The following is a 24,828-nucleotide window of genomic DNA, read 5'->3' as shown; positions in this document are numbered from 1 at the left end:
AAAAAAAAAAAAAGAGCAGAGTGGCACACGTTTCATTAGTTAGACCAAAAAAAAAAAGAAAGAAAAGAAAAAATTTCTACCACACAAGGTGTTCCAAGCCTCCTTGATGATGGGAATCACCTGGGCCACTTGTGAAAATCCCAGGTCCCTAAGCCCTGCCTCCAGAAATGATGGCTCTGAGAGCTTAGTGAGGCCTGGGAATCTGGTTTTACTTTTTCTTTTTGTTAAAATAATTGTCCCAGGTTTTTCTTCCTCTTAGATGACTTTGGGACACTGTGCTTGAAGGAAACCCAGGTAATGGGTTGGTTAAGAAGCAGCGAGAGTCAGGGGAAAAATTTCCTTAAGTTTGAACTTTGAATGATCTTGACTTAAATTTTTCCCTCTTACCCCAACACTCAGTAACTTTAGGCAAGATATTTAAACATTTTTGTCTTCGAATGCTATAAAATGGGAATAATCTTATTGTCAGAATGTTAACATTAGAAACAACAATAAATCTATATTTCACGGTGCCTACCTAATATGGCACCAGTGCCATAGTAACTGCTTAATATGTGGGATTGCCTGTTACCAATGACCAAGCAGCCAAATTGGGGACCACAGCTCTGAATAAAACTTGAAGCCCTGCCTTCAACCTAAAATAGCATTTCTCAACTGAGGGCACTTTTGCTTCCAGAGGATGTTTGTCATCATCTGGAGGATGATTTTGATTGTCATGACTAGGGAGGGGCTACTGACATCTCATGGGTAGAGGCCAGGGATGCTGCCAAACTTTTTCCAGTACACAGGACAGTCCCCACCACAAAGAATTGTATAGCTCAAATGTCACAGTGCCACTGTTGAGAAACCCTATCCCAAAGGTTCAATGAGACAAGCAAAAAAATCTTGTGAGTGGAGGGTTAAATGCAGTGATTGGCATCCCCATAGTGGAGGCAGATCCAGTGGGACACAGAGACATTTCAGATGGAGCAGGAATGGCTCTGGACCACAAGGTCAAAGGTACAGATGTGCCCTCTGGTAATGCCTCCTAACAGGGCCCACTTGTTGCACACCCAGGGTCCACCAATCTTTGTGTAGGATACAGTGCGACCGGCATCCACTGGGGCTGTGCAGTGTGGCAAGACTGACCCTGGCACAGAGTGTCAGTTTGGGTAAATCTTTCACTTCAGAGTGTCCAAGACATTTCATTAGACCAATGAAGTACCAGATTATAAGATCATCATTGCACTCACCTGGTGAAATTGTTAAAATGCAAATTCGTGGCTCCATTCCCTGGAGATTCTGCTTCAAGGTCCAAACAAGGACCTTGGAGTCGTATTTATAAAAATCAGCTGAGGAGTAACTGAGTTACTCAGCTGAAGTTCAAGAAGTGAGGCATAGCTACAGCCAGGGTTGGACCCTCTATGTTCTCCAGCAACTCTGACCTTCCAGGCATCTGCGAGACCTGGAAAATGGAGAAATAAAGTCCCACCACATACAGTTCCTTTCACCTCATGCAAATTAAGTTTTTGTAGGTCTGAGCTGTTTAGATTAATTTTATGTTTTCTATTTTACTACTATTAACACTACTACTGCTGCAAGAAAAGAAATAAATAATGATTAACAATAATATTTGTTATTGTCTGGAGGGCATTTGTTGCAGAATGTCAGGATTGGTGCTCTGTTCACTAAGATTAAAATGAGGCCAGGTGCCGTGGCTCATGCCTGTAATCTCAGCACTTTGAGAGGCAGAGGTGTGTGGATCACAAGGTCAGGAGTTTGAGACCGGCCTGAACAACCTGATGAAACCCCGTCTCTACTAAAATTGCAAAAATTAGCCAGGCATGGTGGTGCACACCTCTAGTCCCATCTACTCAGAAGCTGAGGCAGGAGAATCACTTGTACCCAGGAGGCGTAGGTTGCAGTGAGCCGAGATCGCACCAATGCACTCCACCCTGGGCAACAGAGTGAGATTCCATCTCAAAAATAACAAAGTAAAATGGAACAATCTCAGATGTCATCCAAAGTGCATGTCTCCATTCTTCCCCAGGGATTCTGGGATAGGGAAAGCTTACCACTCACCCACTCACCTCCAACCCCAAGTCTCTGCTTCCTCTGACACTGCCCAGCCTTTGGATTCTCTTGTTATCTTTACCGGTGACTATATTGACACACAGGGTCTTCTCAATTAGCACAGCTTCCACTTACACCAGGCCTCTGCATATAAAGTAGACTTTACTAAAATTTGGGAAGTTTCTGGGGACTCCTAACAGAAATAACCTAACACTGACTCATGGATATCCTCTGCTGAGGAATTCTCTCTGCATTTCTGCCAGCTCAGACTGCAGGCATCTGCCATGTTGCTAGAATCTGTCTTCCAGGCCTCTTTCTTCGCACTTTGAATGACAAAATAAATGAATGAATGAGTAAATAAATATTTATGTTTATGTATATGTGTGCATATATGTGTATATATTTATATGTAAATAAATGCATGTGTATATACGTACACATACATATGTACAAAAAATGTAAATTTTTTTGGCAGAACCACTCAGTCTTCCCTTTGTGACTTTGTTCTGCTCTCTTCTTATTGATCCCATCCTGAGCTTTGCCTTTTCATTGCCTCGTGACCCATTAAATACTTTATTAGAACAAAGATAATTCCCTTCCTAATAGGAATCCTGTTGCCAGTTGCTGGGAAACTCAGAAATGCCACTAACCTAACATTTGTGGAGTCTTCCATCATTCCTGGACACTGGACACACCTTGGTTCCTTTAATCCTCATTGGGACATTTTGATGTAATTGCTGTTATTCTCCTCATTTCTCAGATGAAGTCCTGAGCTTCAGAAAGATCCAGTTAATTGCTTGAGCTCCAATAACAAGTAAAGCCTATAAGCACAAAGCAGGGATAAACCCCTGATTCCCTCATTCTAAATCAGAGCTTCCCCTTCTTCACACAGTCCTCCATCCTGGATGAAAGCACATTAGAATAAAGGGCTTTAGAAACATCAATGCTGGGCCTCCACCCTAGAACTGTGGGAGTGACACCCAGGCAACTGCAGATTTAGAAAGCTTCCCCTGCAATCCTAAAATGTAGGCTTGCTCAGTGGCACATTGATCCCAACATGTCAACTTTCCAGCCAGAGGAACTGAGTATTGTCACACACACACAAAGGCAAAGGCGACACTCCCAGCCTTTCTGGACCACAGAACATGTGCCACCCTGCAACCTCACCTAATCTGCTTCTAAAGGTTGTTTTCAGACCCAAATTTAATAACATTTCAGATGAACATTTACTTGTCCACCAGGTCTTTTTACAATCCTATTTTTTCTTATCTTCGTTTTTCTCTTCACAGGCACAAAGCGACGTTCTCACAGCTCACCAGCCCCAAGCACCAGCTCCACGAGTCGCCTTACGTTGCCAGGTGAGTAAACAGCATTGCACCATTATCTTAGTGACCACAGACAATGGAAAGGACTAGTTTTTCAGGAGTTGAGTTGATAAACTGAGAACCTGGCCCCATAGTTATCCAGTCTACTCTTGTTATCTGAGAGGTTTGTCATCCACATTTGTGAGGTCTCTCTAGGAATGAATGGACATAAATATTTCTGTAGTTGGTTTCCAATCTCCCCCACTCACCTATAGAAAGAATAGAATTTGGGCCCTCTTTGATGTTCATCTGGACATGCTATGGAAGGATCTGCCTTTTAGAGGCAAATAGTGCAAGGGAAGGAGTGTGAGTCTATGGTGAGAGTGAGACCCAGGTTCAAATCCCAGCTTTGCTGTGTTCAAATTGTGCATGCTCACATGTGCTTCTTCAGCTTCTTGGAACTTCTGTTTTCTCATCTATCTGGGAGAAGGTAAGAATTAGAAATAATGCTTGTAAATTTAGCCTAGTATTGACGCATGGTGGGTGCTCATTATAATCTCTACCATTGAGAAATATGGAAGGCACGTATGACCTCTGCTTGACCCAATCTAACATGTACTGGAAAATCATAAGTATTCATGAGGATCAAGTGTAATTATTGTTTAATATAAGGGGGCATCTATTGATCGTTCTGTCTCCATGCATGTGCTTACATTCTTGACTACAATTTAATTTTTATTTAATTTTAACAAGCAGAATTTGGCAAAGCACATCTGTTTGGGGTAAGGAAAGGTTATAAAAGATAAACATCATATCACTGTAGAAAATTTGAAACATAATAAAAATTATAAGAAGAAAAAGTCACCAATAATGCTACAACTCAGAGTTAACCAAGATTACCTCTCCTTCTAGTCTATATTAAATACCTTTTCCCTAGATTTGAATTAGATTCATACTTTATGTAGAGTTTTGTTTCTACCCCTTTAAAACTCACCACTACATTATGAGATTTTCTCCATGTTATTAGATAGTTTAACAACTATTTCAGCAATTGACTAACATTTCTATGATTATGCCACTGTTTATATACTTACTGATAATATAGCATTTATATAACTTGCATTTTTATAAGTGAACTTACATTCTTGTACAGAAATCTTCTGAGTCTGTTAAGTATAGATTTAGGATAGATTCCTCTAGGTAAGATTACTGGCTCAAAGAATAAGCACATATTTGGGTTCCTGATACATTACTACCAAAGTGATTTCCAGAAATATAGTATAAATGTATGCTTTTAGCATGAGTTTGTCCATTTCATTATCTCTTTGCTAATGCTAACCATTATTTTCAATACTTTACCAATTTGGTAAGAGCAAAATGATATCTACATTTGGTTTGAATTTATTTTATCTTTCTACTAAAAACGGTTTTTTTAGTATTAATTCACCTTTACATTTCTTCTTTGAGGAATTACCATATTTCATCCATTCTGAGAGGCATATTGCCTTACATTTTAACCCATTTTAAGTTGGGATGTTTTGCAGTCAATGGTGTGTGATAATTCAATTAGCAGCATTCTTTTTTCTTGGTTGTACATGAAATAATATTTCATTTTACAATTTGTAGCATCTTAGATGAAATGTGACTTATGTCTGCCTGCTTTTTAAATTTCAATTTCTGTAGCTCCCTCACCCAAGTCAAACAAGTGGACTTTGCATCTGTTAGGTCACCCTTGAAATTTTCTTGCCTCTGTGACTGCCTGGGATGCTCCTTATTCTCTTCTTCCCTAATTTCTCTTTGCAGTTCCGTCAAAATCATCTAGGTAGAATTAACATTGTATTACAATGGTTTGCCTTTAAGTCCCATTGTTCATTGATAGATGTCTTTTTCCATGATGAGGACTGTCTTATTCCTTTCTGCCCCTGTGCTGCCAAGGTGACAGGCACTTATTGGGTGTGCATTAATGTTTCTCAGCTGGGTGTGTAGTGTGTGAGTGATCAGTCTCCCATTTAGTTTATGACTACACTAAAGAGAACAATCCTCAGAAAAAAAAAGGTTCATCTTGAAGTTTGGATTTGCTTCAACTCTACTAACTTGGTTTTGAGTAGTGAGTAGATGTTGCACTGTAGTCTCTGGAAGCCCCTTCCCACCTCGTCTCTGCTTGAGGTTTCTATGCTCTTAGGACTACAGAGCATTTGTAGGAAATCGGCTTTAAACCAAGCAATTCCAGTGTGAAGAAATGGTGTTTGCTCCTGGCAAGGTCATAGCCTTGCTAGGCCAGGTGGGACTTCTGAGGGCATCCTGGTCATCTCCAAGAATATGCAGAGCTGTTCTGGGTCCCACTTGCTCTGCTGGGGACCCAGGGATGGCCACTGGGTTTCCAAGGCCTCTGAGTCAGAATCACAGCTACCTTGTCTTTAGCCATCTAAAGTGGCCCCAAAAGGAGTGTCTTAGGCTCTGAGTTCTGAGCATCTTCAAAGCCTGCAGGGCTGTAAAACACACTCCTCTGCCTACAGGACTTGGGAGATGGTCAGAGGTGGAAGTGGGTAGTTCTCAAAACACCAGACATAATTAATCTGTGTAATTGCTACTACCCAGTGTACAGATTGACACTGCAGGGCAGAAGCTGCAGGTCAGCTGTGCTCCACATCCTGAGGGGTGTAGGGAAGGATCTGGAATCATGCTTTCACTAGCAGATGTGCTTACCACCTCATTGCAATGCCCAGCTCTCTAATTCCCTTCCTGCCTCAGGAACATCACAGATGCCTCCCTCTGGCTCATTTGCCCCCTCCCTCCCCATGCATGCTGGCTCCTGCTCACAGCTCCACCTCACCATCTCACAGTTGTAGAAGAGATGAGTCTTCTGAACAACCACCAGCAGATAGAAGTTTTTAAAAACCTTTAATTTTACAGCCAGTGAATAGGCTTAGTTGAAATTTTAGGGTTTTATATTTCTTCAACACCATTTACATGACTAGATCCAATGCAGTCAAGTCACTTTGCTGCAGGCTGATCCAATTCAGTCATTAGGAGGTGAAAACATTTGCTGTGAATTCTGGTCAAGATGGTCTAGTAAGTTCATTTTTTGACAAACATTCTGCTCAAACACATGCAAAGGTAGGTAAAATTATAATAAAACATATATTTATAAAAAAGAGACAAACTACTCTAGGAACCAGAAACAAAAGAGAATTACAGAAACCCTGTGCTGTGATCCACATCCTGAGTAAGAAGTGGCAGGAAGGAGCTCGAATCCTGTGGAGCAAAAGGGACTAAAAGTACTCGAGGGGACACTGGGAATCAGAGCTAGGGCTATAACCTGAATACAGGGCAGAGATAGAGAGCCCAAAGCAACTGCTGCCAACCTGTTTCCTCCAAGCTACAGCTTAATAACATTAGGAAGCTGTTGGCCTAGAGAGATGAAAGGACATTGGGACACCTTTTCTGCCAGACCAAGCTAGCTTTGGAATTGGATCTGCAGTATCCCAATATGATTATAGGGCATTAGTCCTAAAGTGCCATTATAAGGCTCTGAGGTGGAAGTTTAAGGGAGGAGGTGGAAGTAATTACAAAACTCTAGACAGGCAAGAGAGAGAAAGAACACAAAACCAAAATATCCTCTACTTGAAATTAGCCAAAATGTCACAGGCAACAAAAAAAGCAATACATAAATTGGACTTCATTAAAATTAAAAGCTTTTTTTTTTTTTTTATCAAAAGACACATTACTACAGTGAAAAGGCAACCCACAGAATAGGAGAAAATATTTTCAAATTATATATTTGATAAGAGGTTAATATCCAGGTGTATAAAAGATATAAAGAACTCTGGCAGCTCAACAGCAGCAAAACAACAACAGCAACAAAACCCAATTCAAAAATGGCCAAAGGTCTGGAATAGACATTTCTCCAAAGAAGATCTACAAATGGCCAATAAGGATATGGAAAGATGCTAGTCATTAAGGAAATGCAGATCAAAGCCACAATGAAAAAGCACTTCACACCCATTAGGATGGCTACTGTAAAACACAAACAGAAAATAGCTAATATTGGTGCAGGTGTGGAGAAATTGGAATGCTGGTGCATTCGTTCTAGGAACATAAAATGACACAGCTGCTGTGAAAAACGATCTGGCCAAAGGTAAAGTCAAGAAACAGGAAGGTATGGCTTGCCATGGGGAGGAGCAGTACAGGTTAGAAAGCAAGAGACACAGGTACAGGAGGAAGAATTGGTGCCAGTAGCAGAGAGCAGAATGTATCACAGAAATCGGCAACTGGAACATGAATTTCTTCTGGAAGCAGTTAATTTTTGCTGTAGGCTGTCAAACACTTTAAAATGTAATTAGGATAGTCAAAGAGCCAAATGGAGAAAAATAATCCTAAAAACAATGAAGTAAAATTGTACAGAAACCAAGAAGAGCAGATATATGCAAAAGAAGTGATTCAAAATCTGAAACTTAAAAAAGGAAACAAACATACAATCATTGCAATTTTAAAAAAGAAAAAGTTCTCAGTGCTAGTATAAATTCAAGGTAGAACACAGTGGAAAAGACAATTAATGTTGGAGGATAGTCCTGAGGACTTTACACCAGAGCATAGAGAGGGAACCACATCAAAAAATGAAGGATCGTGAATCATAAAACTTTTAGAATAAAACATAGAGGTAAATCATGACCTTGAATTTGGCAGTGGTTTCTTAGATACAACAATGTACAAGCAACTAAGGAAAAAGTAGGTAATTGGATTTCATTAAAATAAAAAACTTTTCTTCTTTGGAAAACATTATCAAGAAAGTGGAAAGATAATCCACAGAGAAAATATTTGCAAATCACATATCTGATAAGGATCTTGTATCCAGAATCTGTAAAGAACTCAACAATAAAAATGCAACCCAATTAAAAAGTGCTAAAGGATTTGACCAAATGTTTCTCCAAAGGAGATATACAAATGACACATGAAAAAGATGTTCAACATCATTAATCATTAAAGAAACGCAAATCAAAACCACAGTGATATCCCACTTCACATGCACTGGGATGGCTGTAATAAAAAAATGAAAACAAGTGATGGTGAAGATGTGGTGAAATTAGCACCCTCATACATTGCTTGTGGGAATGTAAAATAGTGCAGCTACCTTAGAACACAGTTTGGCTGTTTTTCAAAAACTTAATCAGAGAGTGACTTGAATGAAGTACTGACATATTTCACAACATGGATGACCTAGAGAACATTTTGCTAATTAAAAGAAGCCAGACACAAAAGATTACATATTGTATTATTCCATTTACATAAAACACCCAGAATGGGCTAATCCGTAGATACAGAAAGTAGGCTAGTGGTTGTCAGGGGCTGGGGAGAGAAGAGAATAGAGTGTGACTTCTCATGAATATGGGTTCTTTTTAGGGGTGATAAAAATATTCTGGAATTAAACAGTGGGGATGGTTGTGAAACATTATGAATATAGTAAAAACCTTTGAAATGTATACCTCAAAAGGGTGAGATTTATGGTTTATGAATTATATCTCAATAAAAAATTTAAAAGCATGGAAGATAGACAAATTGCTCTAAACTAAATCTCTCAGAAATTTGAGTAGGGTATGGAGAAAGTGGTTGGAAAGCAATATTTCAACAAATAGGTAATAATTTCCCAGAAGTAAAGAAAGACTCAAATTCTTAGATAGAAAATACATCTCCAGTGCCATAACTAAACAAAAACAAATGCATACCTAAAAACATTGTGTGATATTGTCCAAAGTTACATCAAGGGTGAGGAAGCCTTAAATGCTACGAGAAGCTGATTATGGGCCAGGAAGTCGCAAGTAATCAACTGACAGCAAAGTTTGCACTGGTAGCAGTAGAAGCCAGAAGACAATAAAGAATATATCTTCCATATGCTGAGAGAAAATAGAGCAATATGTATTAGTTAAAATAGCCAAATTATTACTTATGAGTGAAGGCATATTAAAACATTTTTGGGTATACAATGACATAATTTACCACTCACAGGCTTCATTAAAAGAAATATTTAAGGCTGGGCTTGATGGCTTGTGCTTGTCATCCCAGCACTTTGGGAGGCCGAGGCAGGCAAATCGTCTGAGGTCGGGAGTTTGAGACCATCCTGGCCAACATGGCAAAACCTCATCTCAACTAAAAATACAAAAATCAGCCAGGCATGGTGGCACGTGCCTGTAATCCCAGCTATTCAGGAGGCTAAGGCAGGAGAATCGCTTGAACCTGGGAGGTGGAGGTTGCGGCAAGCCAAGATAGTGCCACTGCACTCCAGCGGGGCCACAGATTAAGACTCCATCTCAAAAAAAATGTATTAAGGGAAATATGTCAACAAGAAGAAAAGTGAGCCCACAAGGAAGGTGTGAAACACAGGAATTAGTGGTGAGCACATCAGTAAATAAAACATGTTGGTAAATTTGAGTGACAAGTGAACATAAAATAATGTCCAATTTTTGTGTTAAAATAGGAAAGAGAAGCTATAGATGGAAGAAAGGATATTTCAATATGGACCTAAGGAGTGCTGAGAAATACAATAGCATTGTTATGCACTGAATGTTTGTGTTCCCACCAAATTCATATGTTAAAATCCAGTCTGTAATGTGATGATGTTTGGAGGTAGAGCCTTTGGGTGTTAATCAGGTCATGAGGATGGAGCCCTCACGGATGGGGTTAGTGACCTTAAGAAACAGACCTCAGAGAGCTAATTTGCTCTGTTTTTGCCACATGAAGGCACAACAAGAAGTCAGCAGTCTGCAACCTGGAAGAGGACCCTCCCTAAAAGCCAACTGTGCTGGAAACTTAATCTTGGACTTCCAGCCTCTAGAACTGTAAGAAATACATTTCTGTTGTTTGTAACCCACTCAGTCCCAGCACTTTGTTATAGCACCTCAAGCTGACTCAGGCAAGTGTATTAGCCTGTTCTTGCATTGCTATAAAGAACTACTTGAGACTGAGTAATTTTAAAGAAGTTTAAGTGGCCCACAGTTCTTCGGGCTGTATAGGAAGCATAGTCACTTCTTCTTCTGGGGAGCCCTCAGGAAACTTACAGTCATGGAGGATGGTGAAGGGGGAGCTCAGCCATGGCCAGAGCAGGAGGAAGCAGGGGGAGGTGCCACACGCTTTTAGATGACCAGATCTCATGAGGAATCACTCACTACCATGAGAACAGTACCAAGGGGGAAATCCACCCCCATGACCAATCACCTCCCACCAGACCCCACCTCCAACATTGGGGATTACAATTGGACATGAGATGTGGGATTGGACACAGATCCAAACTGTATCAGCAAGCTCTGGAATCAACAAATAAACGACAATTAAAAAAGAGAATATGTCAACCTAATAGAAGACAGGAAGACAAAAAAGCAAAGAGCAAATAATGATAAACACAAAACAAAATTAAATAGAAGAAATAAGTTCAAAAATATCAGGAATAACAATAATTACAAATGGCTTCAAGTTGCTTGTAAAATATAGAGATTGTTAGATAAGAAAGAAAAAAATCTAGGACTATCATGCTTCTAAGAGATGCCTTAAAAATTTTTTTGCCATACATTAGGTTTGCTAATGTATAGCAAAAGAAATTCCATGCAAAATATAAAACTAGTTCTTTGAAAACCTGCATCCATTTTAACATCCGTATAGCATTTTCTAATACAAATGTTACAAAGACATATAATTATTATCCTATTGATAGTTGTGTTCCACTTTTTGCTGTTACAAACAATGCTGAGCATAATGTCGAGCAAGTAAAGCAAGTTGTGACAAGATATATGCTTTCTAATGTAATTTATATTTTTTAAAAACATGCAGAACTATTAGATGTTTTGTGGATACAGATGCAATCATCTCATACATATATGCACAGCAATGATAAATACCAAATTCTGGATGATGGCTTTTTCAGAGGGAAGAGAGGAAGTATCACAGATACTAAGTTACTGGGTAACTTAATTCTACCTGTGTTAATTTCTTTCAAAAAATGTTTGAGCAAATGTGAAAATTATTAAGATTTTATTAAACTATTGAATTATACAGTATTGAGAGTTATTTATACATTTCTGTATGCTTAAATGATTTTGTATTAAATAATTTTTAAGTCAAAAATCTGTGGATGCTTGGCAAAACACTTTTGTTTAGTTTTATTACTATAAATGTGGTTTCATAGACATGTCCAAGAAATTTAGTGATTTCCCTTTCTAACCTATAGGGTGAGATAGGTGTTAGGATATGGGGATCTGAGTATTTAGGAAGTTTTGCAAGTAACATGTCTCAAACCAGAAACCACAAACAAGCACTTCATTAAAGAACTGTTTGTGTGGTTTCAAAGATCACCTAAGAGGACATCGTGGAGCTCCAGCACCAGAAAACTGCTCTGGGGACCTCACCTTGATTTCTTGCACATCTATAGCAAAGTGACTCTTGCACCTGAAGCCATTTTATTTCCTAGATCCAACTTTATTTATTGCCCCAATGGGATTTGTGAACCCACTCAAGCTTCATGGGTGGGCCATCCATGATGGAAGCTGGGGAAATGTTGGCTGTCACCAGAGGAGTGGTCCAGAGCTTCGCCACCACTAAGAGTCATGATTGCTAATGATAGTGACTAGTCAGTGACTTACTTCGGAGCAAAATCTCCAGGGCGTCTCCATCACCTCAGTTTCATGAAGTGATCCCTGAATGGAAAGGTGTGGTTCCGTAGTCATTCCTCCACGCAGATAGCTGATTGCTCCTCCAGTGTGCATGGTAGTGTTGGCTCTGTAGATGCGGCTCCGCTTCTAAACTCCACTGCCTGCTGTGGAAAGAGTTTGTGTGTTTAGATGCCAGCTGTCTTGCAATGACATTGTTATATGTCCTGTTTTAGGGGACTACGGATAAAATGTCCATCCAGAGGATTCCTCAGAAGAAACTGGACTAGCTCTGAGGTCTGAAGGCATTTTAGGAAGCTTATGATTCTTTTACCAAAGCAAAATATATATGTATTGTAAGTTAATGAGTAATTAACTTCAAGAAATGATGACTTCTGATCTCCCTAATACAGGCTTTTAACAACAGTTACTTTAACATGTATCACACATCTACAAATATCAGGGACAACATTAGGTCCTTAACATGTATTATGCCAGACATTTTTGCTTTGCTTAAAATGGTACTTAGTTTTAGCAGAGTGGTTTCCTGAGGTAGCAGAATGGAAAAAAATATATATATTTTCACAAATGCATATTTTAAATAACTGGTCTTTCGTGAATCAAAATGGTGTATTCTCTGCCAAATATTCACAAATAAATTCATTAAGTTAATCCCTTCACTGTGTGATGAGATCTTTCATGTAATAAAACTCATCATTTAGAGAATTATGTGACTTTTCTATATTGTAATAAGGAGATCCACCAGGGAGGGTGCTATCACGAGACAGCAGTGCAGACCTTTCTTCTTCCTGTGCTGTGTAACAATGATGGCTATATACCAAACTCCTACAACACTCTGGGCATGGTGTACTGTGCAATGGCACATGGGTACTGCATATACATTTTTCATTTATATTTCCTTTAAAATCCTCACCACAACCATGGAAGGCAGTTACTATTCTAATTTTAAGAAAGGAAGAAAGAAAACCAAACCCTGAGTGCTAGAACAGATTATTTACTTAGGATTTCACAGCTAGTAATAGCTTAGCGCAGTGATGTGCCCCAAGCCTATGCTTCTTTCATAAGACCACCCACCTCTCCCAAAAGTAGATGTCCACGGGCTCATTTTCCTGTCACAGATCTTAGCACTAAGATCTTGTCTTAGATCTATTCTTAAAGAATAGATTATCACCTTAGACAATGCTGCATCTAATGCCACGGTATGAGAGTAATTTTCTTGATAAGTTTACTCCCTCTTGGGTGAGGAAGCTGAGAGAGAGAAAATTACTCTCATATCATGGATTAAGGTTGCTAAATTGTATTCTACAATCTCAGCACATGGCTGAGTGTTGGGCATTCCCATACAACAGGAACAGGGAGCAGGTCAGCTGCCCCAGCATCTTTCTAAAGCTAAGTGTAAACCAGGTTGCTCTCAAAACAAACTCAGCCCCAAAGCCAGTTGTTCTTAAGCCTGGCTGCACATTAGGATCACTGGGCATTACATATTGATGTTTAGGCTCCACTTCGAAGTGATCAATTACTTTAGAGACCCTTGGGGATAGAGCTTGAGCATCAGTACTTTTCAGAGCTCCCCAAGCAATCTGATGTGTATCCAGAATTGAGAACCATGGGTGGGAGAAAACAGCTTCAGGTGTCATGGAAGGCTGCAAAACTACATGGTTTATCTGTTCTCTATGGATGCATATCCCTCTAGGGATCTGGAAATGCTGGTTGGGTCGTCTTTCCATATCAGACTAGTAGTGATTTGGTTCAGGCAGGGTCAACTCAGCTCCTTCTAAATAGCTTCTCACACTGCAAGTTTCTTGTCCTCTGCATTCTTTGCTCTGTGAAATGAAAAATGGAAGCCATAGATAATTCAGCATTCTCATTTTCTTGAGGTAAAGTCCTTGGAGAATCTGGGCCTTTAAAAATGTAGATAATGGGGTCGGGCTTGGTGGTTCATGCCTGTAAACCCAGCATCTTGGGAGGCTTAGGTGGGCAGATCACTTGAGTTCAGGAGTTTGAGACCAGCCTGGGGACCATAGTGAAACCCCATTTCTACTAAGGATACAAAAATTAGCCAGCTGTGGTAGCACACGCCTGTAATCCCAGCTACTCAGGAGGCTGAGGAGGGAGATCACTTGAACCTAGGAGGCAGAGTTTGCATTGAGCCGGGGTAGCACCACTGCACTCCACACTGGGTGACAGAGCAAGACTCTGTCTCCGATAAATAAAAAACATAGGTAATGGGCTTAATCATTCTAGTTTTTAATATGAAATATACCTTGAAGAGTTTAAGAATAGATTATCACCTTAGACTACACTACATCTAATGCACATAGTATGAGAGTAATTTTCTGGTTGGGTTAAAGTTGCTAAATTGTGTTTCTACAAAAGGAAGGGCTCTTATCAACGTGGCCTCACTGTAATGCTTTTGTGTTTAGAGAGGCAAATGAATTCCCTAGCTGGGCAAGCTTGATGCTACTAAATTTTCCAGGCACTTGCAAATCTCCCAGATAGTTCCTAATGGTCCTTATCTGAGGAAAGGGATGGAAATTTATACTGAATGAGCACCTACTATGTGTCAGCACTGTGCTGGCTGCTTTCACATGCATAATTTCTTTTTATTCTTACCATTGCCTTGTGAAGTGTTATTACTTCCATTTTTTAAAAATGGGAAACTGAAATCAAGTGTCCAAGTCATATGGGACAGAGCCAGAACTGAATCTGGCCAGCTACCAAGGATGGTCAGGAGTTGCAAATGAGCTTATGGAAGATGAAGAGTGAGAGGATTGGAGAGACAGTTAATTTTCAAACTCCAGCACAGTAGAATTATCTGAAGAGCTTAAACAATTCCTGAAGGCTCAATCCTACCCTCATAGATTCTTCTTTAAGTGATCTGGGGTACAAATTGAGCACTAGGAGTTTTAAAACCTATCTATGTGGTTCCCATGTGCAGCCAGGATTGCGAATCACAAGTTAAAGATTTCACGTAAAGTCCTGGAGCTTGCCTGGCTCAACTCCACTGGCCTAGAGTTTTGGAATAATTGTTAATATTTCAGCCTGGCAGAGGGGAGGGAAAAGATCAAAGCAGTTATTTAAGAGAACTTTTAATCAGGACCTTAATGAGTTTCTGAGCCATTGCCACAAACTATTTTAAGGTGGGGCTGGGGAAGGACTCACTTTTGATTACAGAGGAGCAAGATTATTGCTTCGAGTTTACTGATTATTCAAGGGTATTCAAGAATCCAGTATATGACACAGGTTTATAACTAAATGTTAATAATATAAATGAGATATAATTTTGACTTGACTCTTTTATTATTGGTGGTTATTAAAACTTACTCTGTATTTTGGTACAAGATTATTTTAACCATGGGAGGATAGAAGGAAGAGTCTGAATTCAGATTGCATGTGTGTGTATGCAGAACCAAGACTCCTTTGTGTTAACTGTGCGACTTTGGCCAGTTACTTAAGCTCTTTAAACCTCAGTTTCCTCACCCAAAGAGGGAGTGATAATACTGCTTGCTTCATAGGATTGTAGTGAAGATTCAAGGTTAAATTCTTATCATTGTGTGAAGTACACAGTATCAGCTATTGTCATTACTTTACCACAGCGGTTCCTGAAATAAAAATCACAGGCTCACTTCTCATATTGTTCCACCCTCCGTGGAGCTCACGTTAACATTCCAATTCCTTGCAATTCAAAAACTCCTGGATGGTTTTTGTACATTTTATGAGGGCTTTCTACCACAAACAGATACTGATTTTAGAAATAGAGTGTATAGTAGAGTTTTGTCCTTTATGTAAAATAACATTTAAGTGGCAATAAATGATTATTTTTATTTTGTTTAGTATATGTGGTTTGGGGTGCGTGTGTGTACACATTGCAGATAGAAAGTGTCTATAGAAGAAAATGTTTTTTTAAAAGGTCATATCATAGCTTTATGTTTGAAAGAGAAAAAACACAGATATTCAACACCTATTTTTTGTTTAAAAATAAAGTTGCCAGTATTCGAATTTATGCAGAAGCTCTTGAGTAGACCAAGTTACTGCCATTTGAAGTGATGCTCAGTAATGAGGTTCAGAAAGCTTCCACCTGAAAATACTGGTGCACTGCAGTGTGAGGTTCCAGAGGTCACACTGAAGTTGCAGTGGATGGAAAGAACCAAGGTCAGTGCTACGGGAAATCATATCAAACACAAGGGAATGAGGCCAGTGACGGGGACGAGGACAAGTGACTGTTCTCTCTGGATCGCTCTAACTTAGTGCAAAACAACAGGGTACACTGGGTTAATTACTTGATATAATAATTATATGATGTGATATATGATATTGAATTAATTCATTTTTTCTGAAAGTGTTTTCACTCAAAGACGCCCTTGATAAAATGGAGCTATTTAGTCAAATAAAATTGAGAAAAACTACATGCTATTGGCTATTCTCAGGGATTCTTAACAGATGTTAGCATTAGTTAAGGTACTGGTAAGTCCTGATATGAAAACCCTAGCTTAACTCAGTTAAATTTGATTGAGGAACCCCTCTCTCCCCAACCATACCTATTACACAGTTTTGTTGAAGAGCACTTTGGTTTCCAGTAGACTAATATAAATAATCCTAACAGCTATTTTTGATATATGAATAAATTTGAACCTATTTTTTGGAGAAAATAATTCTGTGCAATTGTTTCCTATATCAATACAAAAAGCAGCCGCCAAGGAAAATGATCAGAGAGAGAGAGAAAGAGAGAATGGAGAGAGAGAGAGAGAGAGACAGAACGAAAGATAGTTTGGTGGTGGCAGTGAAAAGGGAGAAAATCATAGACACCTTTGGGAGAAATTGTTATGTTTATGAAAAAGAATTAAACAATTGAGAGTTAGAACTCCTAAAAGAGAATTGCTTTCATGAAAATCAAACATGGAGCATAATTATAAAGGAAGTTGATGTGCCAATTTTTGGCTTGAACTTTTGGTTTTGCTAAGCACGTTTAAAAGTAATATAGATAATAACTTGCCCAAGTTCAGGCTCTGTGCTGAGATATGTGCCTTTGTCAAAATCTTCTTTAACTAATTAGATCATTTTCTCTAAGCAAATTGCTCTAAGAGATGAGGCCAGACTTTTTTAAAGTATCGCCAAGGGGAAGAAGTGTGCAACTGGCTGATAATCAAACATTTTTGTGGCGGGGGTGGGGATCCAGGTTTGGTTCTTCTCCACTAGGGGCTGGGGATTGTATGACTGATTGGATTCAGCTGTGGGAAGTGCCCAGTCATTGAAAGGAGGAGGGTCAGACCCCTTCCAGTAGTTTAGATATAGCCAGACGATGAATGAGGGCATCCTCAGAAGGTCATACCAGCACGCCAGCCGAATGTCCACATTAAATTCAAGATGATGCCCATATGCTTGGCTCTGGTGTTTTTCCCTGTCACCAAATCACATTCCATTGCAGAGAGGAAAGGCAATGAATGCATATAGAACAGCAATGTATGAAATTTACCTTTATCACACATTTTGAGTGAGGGTGACAGCAGACATATAAGTATTTCCACAAAGTCAGTGGGGAGCCGATTTCTATCAGCAGGTTCAACTCCATTTGCAATGACTCCAGTGGCAAGGAGAGTTTTTGTTCTGACAATCAGAATTCCAGCAAACCGTAAATGTTTCTTCATGCTGAGAAGTGGGAAATTCAATAATACTTTGGTTGAGTTCCTGCTGAGCAGTGAAAATCGAATGAATATGGAGAGGGACTGTGACTTGAAGAGCAGTGAATCAGCTGGCCTAGACATTGCAACAATCAGCTTTAAAGGTGAAGCCCTCTCCCCTTTCTACACCATTCTCCAGGATAACAGCACTGTTTTTATGTTTGTTTCTAGAGAATTTGATGCCATAATCCCTTGTTTACCTTAAGAAACAGAATTAAGCACTCAGATCTAATAAACAAACCTATAATAATATAGAAGAATATGTCACAACAGAGCCATTTGCTGCAGCTCTTTACTTCATGTTAGGGCATTGCAATACTGTAAGATCGGCATGGGTATCAAGGAGCTTGTAGCAATAGTATCACTTATATCTGAACACTTTTTACTTCTGTGAGTGAGTCAAAAATTTCAGAGGATGCTACTAGAATGAAAGCCCTACAAAGGCAGGGATCATATCTGTTCTGTTCACTGTTATATTAATGGCACACAATAGGTGCTGTAAGAAGTGGGTGAATAAATATTAATAAATATTAATCTGTAGGCTGTGAAAAGTGTACTCAGCTATGGCCAACCTGAGATGTCTATTACTAAGGCCCCAAGGTGAACTTAGTTTTACTGATTTTCTCTCAAGTGTGATTTTATAGAATAACTCTGATAGATGATTCTATAGAAAGAATTTTTACTAGTATGTTTCTTTTTAAAAAGTTACATGACTAGAACTTGATCATCACAGAAAAATTAGTAAGTATAAACAACCAAAGAGAAAAAATAGCCATGTTTATGCTGCTCAGAGATAACCACTGCTATGATTTAAATGTATGTCCTTCCGATTTTCCTATGTACATATGTATATATTTTATAGTAATAAGATTAGCTAATATATACTGCTTTTTCATTTAACACTATTACATGAACCTCTAGTTTTGTTAGTAGTCATCTGTATCATCTTTCCATAGTATTACAGTAGTATATTCTAAGAATGGACGAGAATTTAGCCAATTCCCTATGATTGTTCATTTAAGTTGTTTCTAATCTTTTGTTTGATCATAAGCACCATGCATTTCCCTGTTATTGGAAGAGATATGCAGAGCTGGTTTTTCACAAGGAAGCCTCAGGCATTGGACAGATGGGCACCCGACCTTGGCCCTTCCATTGGACCCACCATGTGTCCTGCTTCTGCACTGGCTCTTTCACTGACAGTGGAGGAGCCTCCAGGGAGAGCCAATGAGCAAGGGTTCAACTGGCTCTGTTTCCTTGTACTTTTCATCTCGTTATTATATCTCATCTGTTTTTGATGATTATTTGACTTTTTCATGTTTAGTTATCTCACCGACCAAACACTTTCCAGCAGAGCCTAGACGGGGTGTGGGGGATGGCTGGTGTAGAGGGGAGTGGAGGGAAGAAGAGTCAATGAGTACTTTACTTTCTGTGTCTAGCTCTGCAGATTAGATGCTATCCTTTATTATTATTAATTATTATTATTATCTGAAGTTCCTGCTTTATTCAAATGTCCCCAGTTGTTACCCAGTGTCATTTTTCTGTCCTAGGATCCCATCCAGGATAATCCATTACTTTCAGTCATCAACATTTTTAGGCTTTTCTTGGATGTGACAGTTCCTCAGACTTCTCTAATTTTTGGTGACATTGACAGCTTTGAGGAATATCTGTCAGGTATTTTGTAGAATATCTCTCAATTGGGATTTATTTGATGGTTTTCATTATTAGAATGGGGTTATGTATTTTTGGGAGGAAAACTCCAGAGGTAAAGTTCTATTTTCATCACAAAATATTAATTTTTATCACATGCTACTGGTGTCAACCTTGATCTCCTGGATGAAGTTGTGTTTATTAGATTTCTCTACTATAAAATTATTCTTTTGTCTCATTTTTCAAATTTTTATTGTATTTATTTCTTTATTTTTGAGAAGGAGTCTTGCTGTGTCACCAAGGCTGGAGCCCAATGGCACCATCTCAGCTCACTGCAACCTCCACCTCCTGATTCCAGTGATTCATTGCCTGAGCCTCCCAAGTAGCTGGGATTACAGGTGTGTGCACCACCGTGCCCAGCGAAGTTTTGTATTTTTTAGTTGAGATAGGGTTTCACCATGTTGGCCAGGCTGGTCTTGAACTCCTGGCCTCCAGTGACCCGCCTGCCTTGGCCTCCCACAGTGCTAGGATTACAGGCATGAGTCACCGTGCCGGTCTGTCTCACTTCAGTCCATACTTTTTGGAAGGATGTCACTATGTCCAATCCATACTACAGGGCTCCTTCTCCTTAAGGGAGACATATATATATAAATTATTTTTAATCTTCTGCATATTTTTCTATTCTCCCACAATTACTTATTTATTCAATCATTTATTTATATTAGTATGGACTCATGGATATTTATTTTACACTTTGAGTTATAATGCAATACTGCCTTATTTCATTGCTCAGTTTCATTCAATTTTTGTCATTCCGTAGATATTTCATTCAGGGCTCCTTTGTCTATCATTGTATTTGTTTGTTTGTTTTTGAACACTTTAAATTTTGCAGCTCCACAAGATGCTTCAAGTGCTTCTTGTATATTTTGTTTACTGTTTCTAGAATCGGTTGTTTCTACAAGGAGCCCTGGTTTATTTTATTAGCATATGGTTTTAGAAACCAAGATCAGGGCAGTTAGATATGCTTATTTTTGCTGAGCCTTCTAGATTTGCAGTGCCTTTGTTGCTTCTAGACCCCCTCCCCTTCCACTGATAGAGCAAGAAATTATATGTGTGCATGCCAACTCATGTACATACACATGTCTATACATATTTTTATATATAATCACGTGTATCTCTATTAAGCTAAATATGAATTCATATTGATATCTCCAAGCCAATTACCAATTGGATCATTCTAACCTCCTCCAACAATTCTCAGTATCCACCCTCTGTTTACATAATTGTTGAATTCCAGTATACATGTAGAGTGGTAATAGAATTGATAACAAATAGCCCCATGGGAAACAATTTTATCAGTGCCTGTGTACAGCTTCATTGGCCTTTAGTCTTGCAGATTCTATTCACATACAAAGCTACTTCGATGAGCATCTTGTCCCCCACTCTTCAGGGAGGTTCTTTCCTATATTTGAAATGCATTTACCTTGTCTTGTTACAATTTGCATTTCATTCTAGGATTCCTCCGACCTCCTAAGTGGTTTTTCATTTGCATACATTAGGGATTACTCTTTGTCCTATAAAGTTCTGTTGGTTTTGACAAATGTGTAATGTCACACATACACCACTATAGTATTGTATGGAAGAGCTTCACTGCTCTAGAAATCCCCTGTGCTCCACCCTCCCTCCTCTTTCCAAACCCCTGACAATCACTGATCTTTTTATCATCTCTATAGTTATGTCCTTTGAAGAATGTCATAGAAGTGGAATCATATGCTATATAGCCTTTACAGACTGACTTCTTTCACTTGGCAATATGTGTTTAAGCTTCATTCATGTCTTTGCATAGCTTGATAGTTAATTTGCTTTTTATCACAATAAATAATATTCCATTTTATAAATATATCATAATTTGTTTATCCACTCAATGATTAAAGGACATCTTGGTTGCTTCCAACTTTTGTCACTTACGAATAAAGCTTCTACAACAATTCATGTGTGGGTTTTTATGTGGACGTACATTTTCCATCAATTGGGTAAATACCTAGGATGCACAATTGCTACACTGCATGGTAAGACTATATCTAGCTTCAAAAGAAACTGTCAAACTGTCTTCCAAAGTGGCAGTACCATTTCGTATCCCAATCAGCAAGAATGAGGTTTCCTATTACTTTGCATCCTTGCCAGCGATTGGCATTGTCCACTTTTTTAGACTTTAGCAGTGTATATGTGTGTAGTAGCATATAGTTGTTTTAATTTGAAATTATCTAATGGCACAAGTTGTTGAGCATCTTTTCCTATGCTTATTTGACACCTGTATCTCTCTTGGTGAGAAGTCTGTTCAAATCTTTGCCCATTTTAAAATTAGGTTGTTTGGTTTTTTTTGTTGAGCTTTAAGAATTCTTTTTATATTTTGAAAACAAGATCTTTATATGTGTTTTATAAATATTTTCTTAATGATGCACTTTTAATTAGCACTTGGGGATTGAGTGCCATTTTCCAACACTACAAGCTTACATACAGTGCTAAATGCTGTGTTAATGACATATCTGTGTTTACCTTCTTTGCTTTACTGTTCCCAGAAGCGACCCCAGTGGCTCCTTTCACTCTCTTGTCCCCATCCATTCATTGTCAAAGGACCTTTATGTACTGCAGTCATCACTGTGTATCTCTAGAAATTTCTTCCCTTTATTTATTTTTGAGTGAAGGACCAAGGTGATAATGTGCTTATTTACCTATCTGCCGTAAGGTTTCCAGGGAGAATCCAACCCTGCTTGTGTCCTGGTTTTGGAGGAAACAAACAGGTCTAGAGGAAGTTGCTCACAATATTTAGGTTGTGCCATGTCATGGGTGAAGCTAACAGTTGTCTGTCTTCCTTTCCATGGCCTCCAGTCATCAAGCCTCCTTTGCGTCATTTTAAACGCCCTGCTTATGCATCTAGCTCCTATGCACCTTCAGTCGCAAAGAAAACTGATGAGCATCCTGCAAGGTACAAGATGCTGGATCAGAGGATCAAAATGAAAAAGATTCAGAACATCTCACATAACTGGAACAGAAAATAGGCCGAGGGGAAGAAGAGAGGGGCATGAAGGATGGTCTACCTATCTGCTTCTCAACACCCACTGGCCACAGCAGGACATACCTCCAAGCCACTAGGAGGCTGTTGGGGCAAGGACTATCCTAGTTGACTCCACCAAGGCAAAACTAAAGTTGTACGTGATTTTCCTCTTTGTTGTTCTTGTGTAGACTCATCAATTGCTGGATGTGGCATCAGCCCAGACTCCAGCAACAAACTACCAAGAGGGGTGTTTTTATGATATAGGTCTCTAACAGTCTAAACTGGACCAAAATTAAAATGAAACAAACTCTAAAAAAATATAAAATTTCTCTCATTGCCACTTTTGCATCTCTAAAAGTTGACTTGCCCCCAAAAGAATATTGGTTTAATAATCACCATATTTAAAACATGCACTGCTAAAAACAAATTTTCCAATTTTAAATATACCTATTTAAAATGTAAATGCATTTATTTAAAATTCAAGTAAATATGTAACTTTCAAAGTAAATGTATTCAAAACAGAAGTTGTGCTTCTGAATGTAAAAATATTGAAAGGAAGAACTGATGAATTGTTATATTCATGGACATTTCAGAATTCACACTTACCAAAGCAAATCCAAGTTAAAAAAAAAAAAAAAAAAAAAGACTTTTGGCTTCTACACATGTGCCTCATGCCCAGTAGCCTCATGTACCTTTCAGGATTTGAAGGTTTGCAGGAGATGCATTTGGCTTTGTTTCCTCTAATCTTTTACTTCTACCCAGAGTAGATGATACTAAAAGTCATGCCTAAAAGACTGCAGGTTTGAGAGTCAATGCAAAAGATGTCAGTTTGATTTTTGTGGTCCTAGGCCAGGAGGGTGTAAAATTCTGAGCCTAGTTTAAATGCTTTATTTTCAGATTTTTCTGGACTGAAAATAAAGAATTTAAACTAGGCTAGAGATGCCTTTAAGTTACATTTCAGATCCTCTTCCCAGCAGGCTACATATCTAAAGCCCTTGGGATCCCAATTGCTGTCACAGATGTTGGTGGAATCGATTGCTTTATAACTCACCTGTCTTCATGGTGGCATTTTTAGCCCTTCTGTGTCTCTCCCTAGAATTTTCACTTTGAGACTAGCACAGAAGTAGCAAGGAAAGGCTCAAGATTAGAGATAGCTTTCAATCTCTTCAGAAATAGCCTGGTGCAGCAAGAAAACTAGGTTTGTTTTCAGGCCAGTCTGATCTTCATCCTGTTCTTTCTGTAACTAGTTGCAGGTCCTTGGTCTGAAGGCATAATTTTTTGATGCCCCCATCTACTTAACTAGAAACTAGGATTCATTATACCCACTCTGCACTTTGTATTGAAGATTAATGATAATGTAGTTTTTCGTTGCTGTTGCTGAGCCTGGCCATTAATAGGTGCATAATAGAAGTAGCTAAGAGCATTTCATAATCAGGATGAACTCTCCAGGACAGCCCCACAAAGAAGGAGCTGTTTGTTCCTGGATCGCCTCAGTCTTTGAGGCTTGATTGTAAAGAGTTTAGTGTCTTCCCCTTCTCTCATTCCTCACAGTTCATTTCCAATAAACTGCAGTTATTCAAGTTGAGCAAGTTGCAGAATTTAGCACCCATCATGTTCTTGAACAGTTTATTTATAATGCGCTTTATGATGATACTTGAGAGAAATTTAACTGCTATACAAAAAGAAAAATCACTGTGACTTTTTGTTAAGGAGGCGATCGCAATCTTAGCTCCCTGCCTGGTGTCTGGGTTAGAAAACCTTTATGCAGGCTGGTAGTGTCTGTTCCATCTGGATTAGGTTAACTCAATAGGTAATTCTTATGTTTACACACAGATGCTTTAGTGCTTGCTGTGCAAAGTCATTTGGCTACACAATGAGGAGGCCCATGGGAGTAGTAGCCTCCTCAAATGATGTTCCCCATCTATCTGTCAATAGCTTCCATCTTAGGTATTGAGAATTCAATGAGGCTCTGTTTTCTTGGCTGTGCTTCTTGATGTTGGAAGCCATGTTCCTAGGGAAGAAATCTCGTTCTGTATTATTTTCTCCTAAGATGTGATTTTTTTCATCCTTTTCTAATATTTTAATTGAGCCAGTGTACAGATGTTGAGATTTTGCACTGCTTACAAAATGCCTGCCATGTTTTTTGCATGATGGATTGTATAGAAATGCAGATTATATTCTTATAGTAAATAAAAAGATGCTTTTAACAGTCTTTTTTGTATGTGAGCCATTTTCTTCTCTGAAATTCTGTTAGCTAAGTTTGGCACTATTCAGCCCTGAATGTCTTGTCAAGGTGAATAGTGTAACTTACTCATTTCAATGTGTTTCCTGATTGTGTAGGTGATAGTTCATTTTTTAACCTTTTCCTCTCTATACACCCAGTAAACAAATTTGTTAATATAAATAAGCCATAATAGGACTTAGTCAGTAGGTGAACA

General features: G+C 38.8%; 1 protein-coding gene and 1 long non-coding RNA gene across 3 annotated transcripts in view; one reads left to right on the top strand and one right to left on the bottom strand.

Annotated features, from left to right (window-relative positions):
- The window catches only part of PDE1C (phosphodiesterase 1C), a 548,731-nt gene extending 524,129 nt beyond the window's left edge, over positions 1–24,602 (top strand). For both annotated transcript variants that reach the window (XM_017527132.2, XM_017527134.2), the window contains 2 exons: positions 3,342–3,410; positions 22,225–24,602. In XM_017527132.2, the coding sequence (XP_017382621.1) occupies positions 3,342–3,410; positions 22,225–22,394 (239 nt within the window). In that variant the 3' untranslated portion in view covers positions 22,395–24,602. The remainder of the gene's footprint in view (positions 1–3,341; positions 3,411–22,224) is intronic.
- LOC119470952 lies at positions 609–3,832 on the bottom strand. Its single transcript, XR_005199939.1, has 3 exons — positions 3,626–3,832; positions 2,703–2,820; positions 609–1,444 (listed from the first exon to the last, which is right to left on the bottom strand). It is a non-coding gene; the product is annotated as an uncharacterized LOC119470952 (long non-coding RNA).
- Positions 24,603–24,828: the final 226 nt, after the last annotated feature.

This window comes from Cebus imitator, unplaced genomic scaffold (assembly GCF_001604975.1).
Source record: "Cebus imitator isolate Cc_AM_T3 unplaced genomic scaffold, Cebus_imitator-1.0 Scaffold45, whole genome shotgun sequence".
NCBI lineage: Eukaryota > Metazoa > Chordata > Mammalia > Primates > Cebidae > Cebus > Cebus imitator.
Note: the sequence above shows the minus strand (reverse complement) of the source record. Positions and strands in the feature narration are given on the sequence as shown.